General features: G+C 49.7%; 1 protein-coding gene across 1 annotated transcript; it reads right to left on the bottom strand.

The window, feature by feature from the left end:
- Positions 1-7,639: 7,639 nt before the first annotated feature.
- Positions 7,640-16,312, bottom strand: LOC129017305 (membrane primary amine oxidase-like). Its single transcript, XM_054457680.2, has 4 exons — positions 14,582-16,312; positions 10,783-11,068; positions 9,951-10,080; positions 7,640-9,372 (listed from the first exon to the last, which is right to left on the bottom strand). Exons 1-4 carry the CDS (start codon positions 16,176-16,178, stop codon positions 9,097-9,099), a joined length of 2,289 nt encoding a protein of 762 aa, XP_054313655.2. The 5' UTR covers positions 16,179-16,312; the 3' UTR covers positions 7,640-9,096.
- Positions 16,313-16,871: the final 559 nt, after the last annotated feature.

Here is a 16,871-nt window from a genome sequence, read left to right as displayed (position 1 = left end):
TACCTAGTGGACAAATTCTATTATTTATTTTTTTTTTTTTGAGACGGAATTTTGCTCTTGTTGCCCAGGCTGGAGTACAATGGTGCAATCTCAGCTCACTGCAACCTCTGCCTCCTGGATTCAAGCGATTCTCCTGCCTCAGCCTCCTGAGTAGCTGGGATTACAGGCACCTGCTACCACACCCAGCTAATTTTTTGTATTTTTAGTAGAGACAGGATTTCATCATGTTGGCCAGGCTGGTCTCGAACTCTTGACCTCAGGTGATCCACCCACGTCGGCCTCCCAAAGTGCTAGGATTACAGGTGTGAGCCACTGCGCCCGGCCCCTAGTGGACAAATTCTACCACTGATGTCAAAGAAAATTAAACTGCAGCCTCAGCACTGCTGCAGGCAGCCCTGAATGTTTCCTCTTGAGCCTCCAGAGTGCATCTGCCCCAGACACTCATTTGCCATCTGACCAAGGAAGGCAAGAGGGTGATGGGGACATTTTTCTAGGCCAGAATATGGAGAGAGCATCTGGACCTCAAAGTCTTATGTCTTTTTCTTTTTAGACAAGGCCTTACTCTGTCACCCAGGCTGGGGTGCGGTGGTATAAGAATAGCTCACTGCAGCCTCGGACTCCTGGGCTTGTACTTGATCCTCCTACCTCAAGCTTCCCAAGTAGCTAGAACTATAAGCATGTGCCACCATGGTCGGCTAATTTTAATAATTTTTTGTAGAGACAGAATCTCACTCTGTTGCTCAGGCTGACCTTGAACTCCTGGCCTCAAGCGATCCTCCTGCCCCAGCCTCCCAAAGTGCTGGGATTACAGGCATGAGTCGCCCTGCCTGGCTAAGATTCCAGTGTCTTCAGATAGTTCCTTTGATGCATAACAGGTAGGCTGTGGATGGACCTTCCAGTGTCAGAGCAATCTACCAAGGCCTAAAAAGCTTTTGAGTGATTTAAATACATTATCACTTTCCAGATGAAGAAATGGGTTCAGATGGGGTCCTTACTCACGGCCACAGAAACCCTAAGGATGAACCCAGATAACTCCCTGAATCGCTTTTAGCTCTGAGCCTGTGAGTTGGCCATGTAAAAGCCATTGTCCAAAGCCAAGATCCAACTGGGTCATTCTTCCACTTGATAGCAAATTGGAACCAACCCAATTGCCCAACGGGGAATGATTTGTTTACTATCAACTTGATAGAGTACCTTTTATCCTTTAAAAACCATCCATTTGGCCGGGTGCAGTGGCTCATGCCTGTAATCCTAGCACTTTGAGAGGCCTAGGCGGGTGGATTACCTGAGGTCAGGAGTTTGAGACAACCTGGCCAACATGACGAAACCCCGTCTCTACTAAAAATACAGAAATTAGCCAGGCGCGATGGCGGGCGCCTGTAATCCCAGCTACTCAGGAGGCTGAGGCAGGAGAATCGCTTGAACCCAGGAGGCGGAGTTTGCAGTGAGCTGAGATTGTGCCACTGCACTCCAGCCTGGGCAACAGAGCGAGACTTCATCTCAAAAAAAAAAAAAAAAAAATCCATTTGAGTATTACATGACAACCTATAAAGATGCTTATGATTAATATTACCTGGAAAAAGTAGAATACAAAAGTGTATTTAGACTGTACTTACCTAACTAGGTAAACACGAGTGCATAGAGACAAGAACTGCAGTTTCACTTAGATGAATGACAATGGGATATTGGAGGGAGACTTGGGTGTTTTTAAATTATTGTCACATTGTTTTTCATGCAGCTTAAAGTTCTGGATCATCACTGCTTACAGATAAAGTACACACTGCCTTGCATGGCCTCCAAGCCTCTGCTCACCCCACCCCCAATCAGCCTTTGCCATTCTGCCACCCTCACCCCATGCTCCAGCCACTGGGGCATTCACAGAACCACGAGCCTTCGTACCTCTGTCACTGCCAGAACACTGTGTTCCGCAGTCCACTACTTGTCTAAATTCAGTTCATTCACCACTTCAGATGTCACTCCCCGCCTCCCACAGAAAAAGATACAGAAGAAACTCACCATATTACTTGACTTCAGGGAGGGACTAGAATCAGATGTGGGATGGAGACATAAACCATTTTCTGAAATACAATTTTATTGAGCTGTAAGTCACATACTGTATCATTCTCCCATTTAAAGTACATAATTCAATGGTTTCCATGGTGTTTGGTACATTCACAGAATTATGCAACCATGACCAGACACAAGTTCTTTTGTGCCTTTAGGATTTTGAACATGTGAATGTATTACTAATTGAATTAAATAAATGAATCCAATTAAACACACATAACCATCACCTCCTCTCTGAAGTCCTCCCAGACTCCCACCAGGGATAGATGACTCTTCATTCTGTGTACCACTTGTCTGTCATAGCTCCTTTTTTTTTTAGACAGAGTTTCACTCTTGTTGCCCAGGCTGGAGTGCAATGGTATGATCTCGGGTCATCACAACGTCCGCCTCCTGGGTTTGAGTGATTCTCCTGCCTCAGCCTCCCAAGTAGCTGGGATTACAGGCATGCACCACCACACCCAGCTAATTTTGTATTTTTAGTAGAGACGGGGTTTCTCCATGTTGGTCAAGCTGGTCTCAAACTCCCGACCTCAGGTGATCCGCCCACCTCAGCCTCCCAAAGTGCTGGGATTATAGGCGTGAGCCACTGCGCCCTGCTCATAGCTCTTATCTCAGTGTTTTTGTTTTTTTGTTTGTTTGTTTTTAGACAGAGTCTCGCTCTGCCACCCAGGCTGGAGTGCACTGGTGTGATCTCAACTCACTGCAACCTCTGCCTCCCAGGTTCAAGCGATTTTCCTGCCTCACCCTCCAAGTAGCTGGGATTACAGGCATGCGTTACCAAACCTGGATACTTTTTGTATTTTTAGTAGAGACAGAGTTTCACCATGTTGGCCAGGCTGGTCTCAAACTCCTGACCTCATGTGATCCACCCGCCTTCGCCTCCCAAAGTGCTGAAATTATAGGTGTGAGCCACTGCGCCCGGCCAGTGTTTTTGTTCATAAAAAGACCTCTCCGCAGCCCAGACTCTGAGCTCTTTGAAGGCAAGTATGAAGAGAGTCATTTTTTCGTACCAATGCAAGTCTGGCATTCTGGAAGAGTCCCAGAAACGTTCAATGAGTGAAAGAAGTTTTCTTTGCATCCGTGTGGCATGGTAGGACAGGCCAGAGGATGACCCAGCCCTCCTCACTTTGATCCTCATCTCCACTCCAACTCCACCTTCCCCCTTCCTCATCCTGTTCCTTATCCTGTCCCCTCCCCATCACCAACCTACCCCCTATTCCCTCTCCACCTCTCTCTCACTTCCATCCTACTCCATCCCCACCCCCACTCTGTTCTCCAAATCCATTCCCATTTTGACCTCCATCCATCTTTATTTCTTGAATAGACCCAGTTTTCTGAAATGCAAAGATGTATTGCTGGCCTCTTAGAAATAGCAGTGGGAGCTCTGTGGGCTCAGAGACAGCCTCTTCCTCCGAGTGTTCCTCCCTCCACCATGACATCACTATGAAGGCAATTTTATTTACCACAACAAATATTACTATAGAATTAACAGGGGCCCAAAACATGGCAGGGACTGGAAAATACTTGCTGAATGAGTAAAGGACTTGTGAGTCTCTGGGGCAGCTGAATGAGACTGTTTCCATCACAGGACCCAGACGGGGAGGAGGAATGCCAGAGAAGCTGCAGACTCCCCGGCCACAGAGCCTGAGTGGAGCAGAGGTGGCCCACTGTCAGCCACAGGTCAAGTGTCAGGGTGGGGACGGGGCAGGCTCCACCAGGAGGCGGGGCCAGACCACAGGGCAAGGTGGAGATGAGTCTGTGGCACCCCCAGGAAGCTTACCAGATTTGCCACAGAGCCTCTGACCCTTTGGATCTCTCTGGGCTGCATTCTTCAGGGTCACATTGCTTCTTTCTTGAAGGTGGAAGGAAATGTTCCCATCAGAGCCTTCCAACAGGCCACCTTGGGGGCTTCTCCTGAGAGCTCCTTGTGCACACACCCCTTCAGGGTGGCTTGGGTTGTGCCCTCAGATCCCAGTGGGGGGCCGTATGGCATCCTCCTTGGTCAGCAGGTGAGCCACAGCAGCAGGCCCCTCACAGACCTCAGCCTGGGGCCACAGGTCCCTTCTCCCCATCTCTGCATCTGGAGAAGCAACCTGTGGAGCAGCCAAGAGTGGCAGCCCTGGCTCTCTACAGCATTCATTTTCAGGGCAAGGCAGAGCATTTCCATTATTATGCCCCACCCCCCTTTTTTTTTGAGACGGGGTCTCACTCTGTTGCCCAGGCTGGAGTGCGGTGGCGCAATCATGGCTCACTGCAGCCTCGACCTTCTGGGGTCAAGTGATCCTCCCAATTCAGCCTCCAAATTTCTTTAAACAAAAAAAAATGCAAGAAAGGCAAAACAAGATATTCATCTGGGCTGAGAGGGTAAAGAGAAGCTCTATCTTTGAGCTGAGACACAAAATGGAAAGAAGAGGCAGCAGCAGCAGCAGCAGCAGTTCTGCCTTTCCAAACCTTCCCCATCTAAGTGCTTTCAAGATACGCTGAAAGTCATGAATTGCAGTGTGGTTCCCACGGCTTTAGTCCTTGTATGAAGGTCCCTTTGCCAGAACTTACTTCCTTTCCAGCCCATATGGTCGACCTGGGGGTCCAGGCAGTTCTCAAGGGAACCACAGGATTCCATGTGATCTGGGATCCCAGTTTATGATCCCTCTTCTGGTCACAGGCTGAATTGGACCCAAATCTGCACCCTGAACTCCCCTCTTGCCAGATCCTGCCCAGTCAGTGCCATCCCCTCAGACTGGGTGGGCAGCCTGGGCTTCCTTCTGAGACGGGACCCCCCCTCTCTTCTTGATCTCACTCCCAGAAAAGACACTGATGGAGCAGAGGTGTGGACGCCACATACTGCATAAGTTTCTCTTGCCTTGACACACCTGAGAAAGCTTGGCGTTTGAGCCCTACCTCCCCGCCACCTTACTCCCACCCCCAAATCCCCTCCTGGGAATTGTCCCGGTTCTTATTTATGCCTATCCAAAGTCCACAGCCCATGATGGGCAGCCCTGGAGGCTGTTGCCCTGACCTGGCCTCCGGTCCCCCGCTGGGAGGCACGTGGCTCATTTGCATGCCCACTCCTGATTGGTCACCTCCCCACCTGGCTGCCAGAGCTCTTGAGACTTTTTTTTTTTCTTTTTTTGAGACGGAGCCTCGCTCTGTTGCCCCCAGGCTGGGGTGCAGTGGTGCGATCTCGGCTCACAGCAACCTCCGCCTCCCAGGCTCAAGCAATTCTCCCGCCTCAGCCTCCTGAGTAGCTGGGATTACAGGCACGCACCACCACGCCCGGCTACTTTGGTATTTTTGCTACAGACGGAGTTTCACCATCTGCTGGGACGGGACCCCCTCTCTTCTTGATCTCACTCCCAGAAAAGACACTGAGGGAGCAGAGGTGTGGACGCCGCATACTGCGTAAGTTTCTCTTGCCTTGACACACCCTGAGAAAGCTTGGTGTTTGAGCCCTACCTCCTCCCCACTTTACTCCCACCCCCAAATCCCCTCCTGGGAATTGTCCCGGTTCTTATTTATGCCTATCCAAAGTCCAAAGTCCACAGCCCATGAGGGGCAGCCCTGGTCAGGCTGGTCTTGAACTCCCGACCTGGTGATCTGCCCACCTCAGCCTCCCAAAGTGCTGGCATTACAGGTGTGAGCCACTGCACCTGGCCACTCCTGAGGCTTTTTAGTGCCTACCCTCAGTGACTTTCTGGTCACCTACGCTGGCTGCTGCGGAGTAACAGAGGCTACTGTCACCAGGGCCCTGGGATCAGATGACCCTTCATCTTTTTCATCCTTCCACCCACAAACCCCCTGGGCTGCTGCTGACACTTGACCATCCTTCCCCCTCACAAATGCATATTCCGCATGGCCTGTGTAAATGGCAGGAACTTGTAAGAGGATTATTTGTCAGTATAGGCAGATGACAAGATGACAGGGGAAACATTTTTTGATGACAATGAAAGGCAGAGAGACAAGATGAAGAAAGCTGTTCAGAGACATAGGTCCCCCAGAAGGAGATAACCAAGCATTGTCCTTCTTCAAACAAGACGGTCCCTGCAGATCCAAGGCAGCCCAGGGGCAGAGGAAGACACCAGAAGTAAGGAATGCAGGAAGGAACTACAAGACCTGAGGCAGCAGGAACACTCCCACAGGACCTCCGCTAGAAACAGCAGGGAACAGGCCAGGCGCAGCGGCTCACACCTGTAATCCCAGCACTTTGGGAGGCCGAGGCCGGAGGATCACTTGAGGTCAGGAGTGTGAGACCAGCTGGCCAAATGGCAAAACCCTGTCTGTACCAAAAAATACAAAAATTAGCCCGACATGATGGTGCACGCCTGTAGTCCCAGCTACTTGGGAGGCTGAGGCTGGAGAATCACTTGAACCTGGGAGGTGGAAGTTGCAGTGAGCCGGGATCACGCCACTGCACTTCAGCCTGGGTGACAGAGAGAGACTCCATCTCAAACAAAAAACAAAAAACAAAAACCAGCAGGGAATAGAAGCTGAAGTAGCAGGAAAACTGAGAGGAGGAGGACTTTGTCAGCATGAGAGGGAACAGACAGAGAGAAGGACCTGCTGTCCAAGGCCCAAAACTGAGATGCACATCTACTGGGGAACCTGCTCTGGGGCTTTGGGAGAACAGTCTGGTCTCTAGAGGCTCCCTATTCACCTTTAAGACCCAGGGCAGGCCAGGCATGGTTGCTCACGCCTGTAATCCCAACACTTTGGGAGGCCAAGGCAGGTGGATCATTTGAGGTTAGGAGTTCGAGACCAGCCTGGCCAACATGATGAAACTCCATCTCCCCTAAAAATATAAAAATTAGCCAGGCGTGGTGGCGGGCACCTGTAATCCCAGCTACCTGGGAGACTGAGGCAGGAGAATCGCCTGAACCTGAGTGGCAGAGATTGCAGTGAGCCGAGATCGCGCCACTGCACTCCAGCCTGAGCAACAAGAGTGAGAATCTATCTTAAAAAACAAAAAAAAAAACAAAAAAAAAACAAAACAGGACAGAGGAGAGCTAAGGTGGCCCAAAAGAGCTTCCGAATTTACTGAATGCCACCAAACTCTCACCTAAAAATGGTTAAAGTGGCTAATTTTTTTTTTTTTTTTTTTTTTTTTGAGACTGAGTTTTGCTATTTTTGCCCAGGCTGGAGTGCAATGGCGCAATCTGGGCTCACTGCAACCTCTGCCTCTCGGGTTCAAGTGATTCTCCTGCCTTAGCTTCCTGAGTAGCTGGGATTACAGGCGCATGCCACTGTACCCAGCTAATTTTGTATTTTTAGTAGAGATGGGGTTTCACCACATTGGCCAGGCTGGTCTCAGTCTCCCAACCTCAGTTGATCCGCCTGCCTCAGTCTCCCAAAGTGCTGGGAGTACAGGCGTGGGCCACTCGCCTGGGCCAAGGTGGCAAATTTTATGTTACGTATATTTTATACAATTTTAAAAGAAGGAAAAAAGTATAGTCACTTTGGAAAACAATCTGGCAGTTTCCCAAAAGGCTAAACATAGAATTACCGCATAACCCAGAAATTCTACTCCTAGGCATATACCCAAGAGAAGTGAAACACATATCCACACGAAAACTTGTGCATGAACGTTTATAGCAGCATTATCTATAATAACCAAAAAAGTGGAAACAACTCAAATACCCACCAACGGATGAATGGATAATCACAATGAGATATATTGATACAATGAGATATCATTTAACCATAAAGAAGCGAGGCACTGACATACACTACAACATGGATGTATCTCACAAACATTACGCTAAGTGAAAGAAGCCAATCACAGAAGACAACGTATTGTCTGAATCTTTTCATGCAAATGACCAGAATACAGGCAAGCCCAGTGGGACAGAAAGTAGGGAAGTGGTTATCTAGAAAAGGAGAGGGATTGGGGGGAAAATAGAAAGTGACTGCTAACACATACAGGGTTTCCTTCTGGGGTGACAAAAATGTTCTGGAATTAGTGGCAATGGTTGCAAAACTTTGTGGATATACTAAAAAACATGAAATTGGGCCAGGCACAGTGGCTCATGCCTGTAATCCCAGCACTTTGGGAGGCCGAGGCAAGTGGATCACCTGAGGTCAGGAGTTTGAGACCAGCCTGGCCAACGTGGTGAAACCCCATCTCTACTAAAAATAAAAAAAAAAACAAAAAACAATAAATTAGCCAGGCGTGGTGGTGGGCACCTGTAATCTTAGCTACTCGGGAGGCTGAGGCAGGAGAATCACTTGAACTGAGGAGGCAGAGGTTGCAGTAAGCCTCGAGAACGCACCATTGCACTCCAGCCTAGGCAACAAAAGCGAAACTCTGTCTCAAAAAAAAAAAAAAAATCATGAAATTGTATACTTTGTTTTATTTTATTTTATTGTATTTTGAGACGAAGTCTCACTCTCTCGCCCAGGCTGGAGTGCAGTGGCGCGATCTCGGCTCACTGCAACCTGTGCCTCCTGGGTTCACGCCATTCTCCTGCTTCAGCCTCCCGAGTAGCTGGGACTAGAGGCACCCACCACCACACCCGGCTAATTTTGTTTTTGTATTTTTAGTAGAGACGGGGTTTCACCATGTTAGCCAGGATGGTCTTGATCTCCTGAACTCGTGATCCACCCGCCTTGGCCTCCCAAAGTGCTAGGATTACAGGCGTGAGCCACTGCACCCGGCTGAAATTGTATACTTTAAAGGGATGAATTTTATGGTATGTGAATTATGTCTCATTAAAAAAAAACAAACTGTTAAGAAAACCAGGAGTGGTCTGGGGAAATGCTTGGCCACAGCTCCAGGCTCCAGGCTGGGCCATACCTCACCTCTCTGGATGGGAACTCAGCACAGCTGGCATCCACAAAGCTGACTATCCCCTGTGTCAGGCATCACAGGGTCAGGAGGCTCCTGGCTCAGAGGGGGATGCGAGGGAGGGCAGTGGAGGGAAGAGAGTCCTGGCACAGGGAAGAGGGAACCAGGCTGCCGGCCCAATGCCCAGCTGCTCCTCATCCCTCACACCCTGGCCCTGGAGCCCTTGGCCACATGCCCCATCCCAGGACTGCCTAGTTGCGAGAGAAGCCCCCGTGGGAGAAGGCAGGGAGGTCGGGGGCACAGGCAGCAGCCTGGGGCAGGCAAGCCAGGGGGTTGACCTCACAGGCCCCAGCATCCTGGTCCCCTCGGAAGTGGATGGAGTCAGCAGAGTAGAAGGAGGGGTCTTCGTCAAAGAAGTTGTAGGGTCGGAGGAAGAAGCCCACGCCGTTCCCCACAGTCACCGTGTTAGGAATGTCCTCTGCATGTGGGATATGCAGAAAACCAGCTGTCACCCAGGCCACCAAGTCCTAGTAAGGGAGAAGAAAGAGGATCACGAGGTCTGGCTTTGCTGAGGATGTGCCCTGCCTCCCACAGTGACGTTGCAGATAGGGAGTCAGCTCACCCACCTATATGTTCTTAGTTCCTCAGGAAAAATGTGAAATCATAAAGTTTCTTTCTTTCTTTCTTTCTTTTTTTTTTTTTTTGAGACAGAGTCTCGCTCTGTCACCTAGGCTGGAGTGCAGTGGTGTGATCTCGACTCATTGCAATCACACCTCCTGGGTTCAAGCCTCAGGCACCCGAATAGCTGGAATTACAGGCACATGCCACCACGCTCTGCTCATTTTTGTATTTTTAGTAGACATGGAGTTTCACCATGTTGGCCAGGCTGGTCTCGAACTCCTGAGCTCAAGATATCCACCTGCCTCAGCCTCCTAAAGTGCTGGGATTATAGGCATGAGCCACTGCACCCAGCCAAAGTTTCATTCTTAGTGGTTTCTGAAGATCCCTGAGGAATCTGGCTCCTGAGGCAGTGAAGTGGCTCATCTTGTCCCCCTGACTCCTCCCCTCCTCCCCAGCTGCCTGCTCACCCCTCCGTGCAACTAACCTGCCCTGCAATGGTCTCATTGTTGATGAAGTCAGTGAAGTCCACAGTGGGTGTCCAAGGGTCATTCAAATTGTAGATGCTGGTGCTACTAGGTTCCTCCTCCTTCCGCTGGGTTACCGCCAGCTGGTACCTACAGGAGTTTTTTATTAGACCTACAAGTTCATCAACTGTCCCACTGCCTGAAACTACACTGAAGAGTGAACACAACGGGGAAATGAGCCCCAAAGTCTTGGAGTATTGAGCCTCTGTATCATTCTTTGTCCAGTTCTCCTTGCCTGTCTCTGTCTCTCTCTCTCTCCTCTGCAGAGTTCCCCCACTTGTCCACTGTCCTGTACCTTAAACATCAACTGGCCCACCAGACTTCAGGTAGGAATGTTGCTCATCCATCCATCTGGATCAGAGCATGATGTTGAGCCTGGGCCTTGGAACCATACATACGGACATGGCCTGTTTCCCATCCTAGGTCAAGTTCAGTATCTCAAATACCTAGATTTCAGGGAATCCTCCCTCTGATCTGTGTTCCCATCTCACTGTTTTTTTCCTCCAACCTTTAATGTGAACATTTTAAACATACAGAAAAATTGGAAGAATTGTATAGTGAACATCCACATACTCAAGTCTAGCGTCTACCATTAACATTTTCCTAGATTTGCTTCAATGCCTCATATCTCAGCATTCCTCCACTCACCCATTAGGCTTTGTTTTGAGTGGCTACAGATTGTGGCCACAGAAATGTGTGTGTGTGTTTGTGTGTACCTGTGGGAGGTGGAGCAGTGTGGAGCCCTTCATACATTCTACCTGCCCCACTCCCTCCTGGCCACCGACCACTCACCTCCCCCAGCCGAAGACTCTCTCCATGGAGCTGTTCTGGGGCAGTGGCTCCCCAGAAAAGCTGCGAATCTGGATGCGGTAGCCCCGGGGGTGACCCCACTTGTTGCTGTGGTTGCTGGCCAGGTACAGGTAGCGAGGGGTGGCGCCTCCCATGGGGAAGGTGGCCTGCTCCTCCGTCTCCAGCAGCTTCCGGGTCACCTCCATCCTCTGCATCTGGTGCTCAGGGCTCCAGGGCACAGCCGTGGGGACAAAGGCCATATCCTCGGCCCAGACCCAGTTCTCTAGTCCTGCTCAGGGTGGGATCAGGGAGGGCCTGTCATGCAATTGCCCTGGCCCCTCTGGACTCTGCCCCCACCTGGCTTCAGAGTAGGGGCCAAAGAGCAGCTCAGAACTGAGTGTGCCCCTGCTTCTCTTCCCTCTCCCCAAGATAGTCCCAGTCCAGGGATTTGGAGGAGGTCTTTCTCCCTACTGTCTTCTCTGGTAATAATCCCAGATGCCTTGCGACTGGGCCTCCACCAATGTCCTCCCTCTGAGGGGCTGCATGGGAGGGTGTTTACCTGAGGTTGGAACAATCTCGTGGGCAATGGGCAGGGTGGCACTCCCTCTGACCTGAAGACTTCCCCTCACATGTGAAGCCCTGTGGCATTGCCAGGACTGCCTTATCATGAAAATAAGCCTCACATTGACTGAACCTAAAGGAGCTATGTAGGCAGCATGCCGAGTGCCTTCTGTGTATTCATGCTTTCACTTTTACAACAATCTCAAAAAGGAGGAACTATCATTGTCTCCATTTTACAGATGGGACAACTGAGTCTTAGAGCATTCAATAATGTACCTTGGTTGGTCAGCAAGGACACACGGTTAATATCATGGCAGTGCTGAGGACATGGGTCTTAGTCTGGCCTTACACTGCCCACACATCAGCACATAGAGGAAGACAGCATAGAGAGACACCACAACACAGGAACAGCAGACATGGGGAAGGAAAACCAATACTGGGCCTGATGCTGCTGGGGCTTGGAGGTAGCTTTCGCAGTTTGAAATTTGGCAGGGAGCAGGGAGCAGGGCTTAAGACACAATCTGTTTCCTGAACTTTTGGAGTCTGAATGATTTTATTTGAGTCTAACTGGGTCCCATATTAGGAGTCAAGTTAAGTGATCTGAGACAAGGAGCAATAAATCAAAACATGCTGGTAGCTCCCTCTGCACCTTCCAAAGACCAGGAGAGAGGAGAGACTGATTCAGCAAACCCTTAGTTTCCTTTTGTAGATTCATTGCCCCTACTCCATATCCCAGTGTTTCCACCCTTAGGTGACAATTGCAGACTAAGAGTTTTTTTTTTTTTTTTGAGACAGAGTTTCGCTCTTGTTGCCCAGGCTGGAGTACAGTGGCATGATCTTGGCTCACTGCAACCTCTGCCTCCCAGGTTCAAGTAATTATTTTGCCTCAGCCTCTGAGTAGCTGGGATTATAAGTGCACACGAGCATGCCCAGCTAATTTTTGTATTTTTAATAGAGACGGGGTTTCGCCATGTTGGCCAGGCTGGTCTTGATCTCCTGACCTCAGGAGATCCACCCGCCTCAGTCTCCCAAACTGCTGGGATTACAGGCGTGAGCCACTGAGCCTGGCCACAGACTAAGACTTCTTTATGGTCCACACGCACAAGTAGGCTCCTGTGGCTAATCACAACAATACCTAGTATTTCTCAAGGGCCCGCTATGTGTCAGGCACTGTTCCAAGTGTTTTAAAAGTTGTCATCATTTAATACAGAGATAAAGATAGATGTGTGTGTATGGGTTGGTTGGAATATATGCTTAAATTTTCTAGCTAAGTCCACTGAGAGGGCCTAAAAGCAATGACATCCCAGTAATAATGAGCACACTTGGTGCCCAGATATTGGTTTCTAAATACCATTCTCCAATAAAGTGAACCTGATCTCCTTGGAGACAAGGTTGATTCCAGGGTAGGAGCAGGGAAAATGCCAGATGAAATTGAAACATTTTTGGGTGCCAGAAAGTAAAAGTAAAGTGCTCAAAAACGTGTGGAGATATGTGAAAAGGACATAGGAACTAATCTGAAGGATCTCCCAATGGCCAAAGTTGGAAAAATATAAGGAACAAAATAAATGAAGTACTGGGTTATAACCCTTGCAGTACAATAAAAAACCATGAGTCTATACAATTTGAGTAAATAATTGAATACTGAAATAAAAAGGAAGGACAACTCTTCCTTATGCAAAATTCCAATTAATAAATGTATAAGGAATAAGGAAAAAATTTTAAGGATAAAGAAAATGTAGTATATATACATAATGAAATACTATTCAGCCTTAAAAGAAGAAAATCTCATTGCAACAACATGGATGAACCTAGAGGACATTATGTTAATTAAATAAGTCAGATACAGCAGGACAATACTATATGATCTCACTTATATGTGGAATCTAAAAAAAAGTTGAACTCATCGCAGTAGGAAATAGAATGGTGGTTATCAGGGCCTTAAGGAGGGTGGAGTTGGGGAGATGCAGCTCAATGAATAAAAAATTTCAGAAGTTCAAGAGATCTATTGGACTGGGCATGGTGGCTCATGCCTGTAATCCCAGCACTTTGGGAGGCAGAGGAGGGAGGATCGCTTGAGCCCAGGAGTTCAAGACCAGCCTGAGAAACATAGCGAGATCCTCATCTCTATAAAAAAAAATTTTAAATTAGCTGAGCATGGTGGCATGTGCCCATAGTCCCAGCGACTCAGGAGGCTGAAGTGGGAGGATTGCTTGAGCCCAGTAAGTTGAGGCTGCAGTGAGCTGTAATCACACCATTGCACTCCAGCCTGGGTGACAGAGTAAGACCCCATTTCAAACAACAACAAAAACCCCAAAGAGATCTATTGTACAACATGGTGACTATAGTTAATAACAATATGTTATTTATTCTTGAAAACTGCTAAGAGTAGATTTTAAGTGTTCTCACCACCAAAAAATGGTAAGGGCTGAGCATTGTGGTTCACACCTGTAATCCCAGCATTTTGGGAGATCGAGGTGAGAGGATCACATGAGCCCAGGAGTTGGAGATTGCAGTGAGCTATGATCACACTACCTCATTCCAGCCTGGGTGATAGAGTGAGACCCTGTCTCAAAAAAGAAAAAAGAAAAGATAAGATAAGAAAAAAAGAATGTAAACCATCTGAGAGTAACAATGTTGTTTCTTTTGTTAAATTGCATAGTGGGGTGCTTGGCACAAGTGTGCATTCATACGTTTTTGTTGCTTGCTTGAATAATGTTGTTATGTGAAAAAACAGAACTGGCAAAACGTAGGTACATTATGATAACATTTGAATATAGAAATCTAAATACTTTTATCAGTATATCGTATTTATACATAGTATACAATATAATAAATTCTATAATCACAGAGGTAATTTTTTAAAGCATGGAATACTTTTTTTTTTTGAGACAAAGTCTGGTTCTGTCACACAGGATGGAGTGCAGTGGCTCAATCTCAGCTCACTGCAACCTCTGACTCCCAGATTCAAGTGATTCTCCTGCCTCAGCCTCCTGAGTAGCTAGGATTACGGGCATACCCATGCCCAGCTAATTTTTGTATTTTTAGTACAGACAGGATTTCGCCATGTTGGCCAGGCTGGTTTTGAACTCCTGACCTCAAATGATCTGCCCGCCTCAGACTCCCAAAGTGCTGGGCTTACAGGCATGAGCTACTGCGCCCAGCCCAACGAAAACTTTTAAAGCTAGGCATGGAGACTTCAGCTCATCCCTCCAGCACCTTTGCCTCTGCCAGCATGCCTTACCTGCTACATCCAGGTCTACCTTGAAGTGGGCGCTGTGGGTGTGGGCCGTGCCCAGGGTGTGCTCTGAAACTTTGTTCCCATACCTCTGGGCAGCACCAAAGGGGAATGCTGAGCTGATGTAGCCGGTGGTGTGGAGTCTGACTTCTATGGCCCCGTTAGGGTGGAAGACCGTATCCCACACATAGTCATAGTTGAGCATAGTAGACACAGATCTGACGACCAGCACCGTTTCCACAAGGCCCCCAAAGTAGTGGGAGTAGAAATCTGAGTGGTGTCGCCGCAGCGGGAGGCCCTGGTTCTGTTCAAATACACAAAAGGCATCGCGTATTGTTTTGGGGGCCTGGGACTCGAAAAGGAAGTGCCAGTCCACGTAGGTGGCCAGGTAGGGGCAGTCCACCCCGCGGGTCAGGGGCGTGGAGAAGTGGCCCAAGCCAAAGCCACTATCTATGTACCGGCTTCGTAGAGCAGAAGGAGAATTGCCTCCATAGATGGCCAAGGCCTCCTGGACACTGACTTCATAGGCCACCCTCTCCCCTTGGAAGCGAACGTCAAAGATCCTTGGGCCACTGAATGCTCCGAGGCCAAAGGAGAAAGTCCACAGTGAGGAGGCCACTCGACTTCCCTGGACACTGAAGCGGGGGCCCTGGGGATGGAACTGCAGAGGGGGAGCTGGACCCGGGGGCACAGGGGACTTCAGGGACCAGGACCCACCTGTGCCATTGTCTGGGATCAGCACCACATTCACCAGGCCAGCCTCAAACTGGGCCTCCAGCTGGGCCAGGCTGTCGTAGTAGCGGCCTTGATAGAACACCTTCTGGATGGTCCAGTGGGCAGGGTCCAGGGCCTTGTGGTTCACTAGCAGCTCCAAGCCCACGGGGTGCAAGAAGAATCCAGCCCCTGAGATGTTGTAGTAGAGGCCAAACCAGGTGGCCCGGTCCCCTGATTGCAGACCACGGGGAGCCGTGGTCATTGTCACCAGGTTCCGTCCCCAGCGCTTGTAGAAACAACAGTGGTGGAGAAGCCCAGAAGCCTGGGGCAGCTCTCTGTCGAAGATCATCTGGTCTATGTCCAGGTACTCTCGGAACAACATGGGGCGTCGGTGATAGGGCAGGGGGCCTCCATGACGCTCCACGGTCACGTCCCGCATGTAGGAGGGGTGAGGCAGTGGCCCCACCACCAGCTCACTCACGTTGGGCTGGGGTTGTCTGCCAAATAAGATGATGGCCAGTGCCTCCCGGGCAGGTGGGGGGCTCCCCCTGTCCAAGTGAGCCAGGGCTGCAGCCTTGGGGGGCAGCTGCAGCTCCACTGAGAAGATGCAGTTGTCCGAGGGCTGAGCCTGGGCTGCATCCACCAGCCCTGGCCCCAGCCGCTGGGTCAGAAAGCGCATCACAGCTGTCAGCTCCTCTCGGCTCAGGTCTGCAAACAGCTGGCTCTGGCCAGGGTGTGTCCAAGGCTGGGCACTAGGAGATATGGAGGGGCAATGGGGAAGCTGGTTCAGCTTACATTTCCTCTCACCTCCTTTCTCACTCCCAGCCCCGCCTTCACCCATGCCTGTCACCAGAACACTAAACAGGGACAAAATAATGAAGACAGCCATAGCTGAAGCTCCTGGGTCGTCTTCAGTCTCTTGGTTCTGAATGCAGAATACAAAATAGACAATGATAAACAGATAGAGAGGACCTGGGTGCAGGATGTTTCTCACAGCCTCTGGAGGGTCCTGGTCTCTGTGTGGTGCTGCCGGTCAAGAGGAATGATGGATATTGTGAAAAACCCCAAGGGCAGAGGGGTCGGGGGTGGAGTTAGAGGGGACTGGGAATCAGGTTGTGTTCAGGAGGTGGGGCAGAGTTAAACTTTGATTTTAAATGACCCACGTAAGCCTCTGTCCTCCTGTTCCAAATCAAACAACGTACTCAGGGTCAGGGTCAATGAACCAAGTAGGCAGAGAGGTGCGTTTTGGAGATAAGAGCTAGCAAGGCTCAAGAGGAAGTGGGGGGCGGCGACTGTCCTGCAGCTCTCCTTTCTCTTCCCTCCAGGTGGAATTTTTCTCCTGGCTGCAAGGCTGCAAGGGAAAATCACCTGGCCACACCTCCACAGCCAGATTCCCTCCTTCCCTCCTCTAGTTTTTGATATCCTCCAGGCTCTGCCTCCCACCACTCTCTCCTGTCTCCATCCATCCACCAGAATCCTAGCAGCAGCCTGAGGGAAGCCTGAGAGTAATGATGAGAAAGCAAAGCATCTAGTAGGGAGCTGGGGGGCTGAAGGGCTGAGCCAGGTCAGCTTTGTGGAGGCC

This window comes from Pongo pygmaeus, chromosome 19 (assembly GCF_028885625.2).
Source record: "Pongo pygmaeus isolate AG05252 chromosome 19, NHGRI_mPonPyg2-v2.0_pri, whole genome shotgun sequence".
NCBI lineage: Eukaryota > Metazoa > Chordata > Mammalia > Primates > Hominidae > Pongo > Pongo pygmaeus.
Note: the sequence above shows the minus strand (reverse complement) of the source record. Positions and strands in the feature narration are given on the sequence as shown.

Bases quoted from the DNA above. Each gene is read 5' to 3' on its own strand.
- LOC129017305 (XM_054457680.2), bottom strand. From the start codon at position 16,178: ATGGCTGTCTTCATTATTTTGTCCCTGTTTAGTGTTCTGGTGACAGGC. The intron at 10,081-10,782 runs GTGAGTGGTCGG...AAACTCCTGTAG, and splicing joins AGAGTCTTCGGCTGGGGGAG to GTACCAGCTGGCGGTAACCC. The intron at 9,373-9,950 runs GTTAGTTGCACG...CTCCCTTACTAG, and splicing joins ATGAGACCATTGCAGGGCAG to GACTTGGTGGCCTGGGTGAC.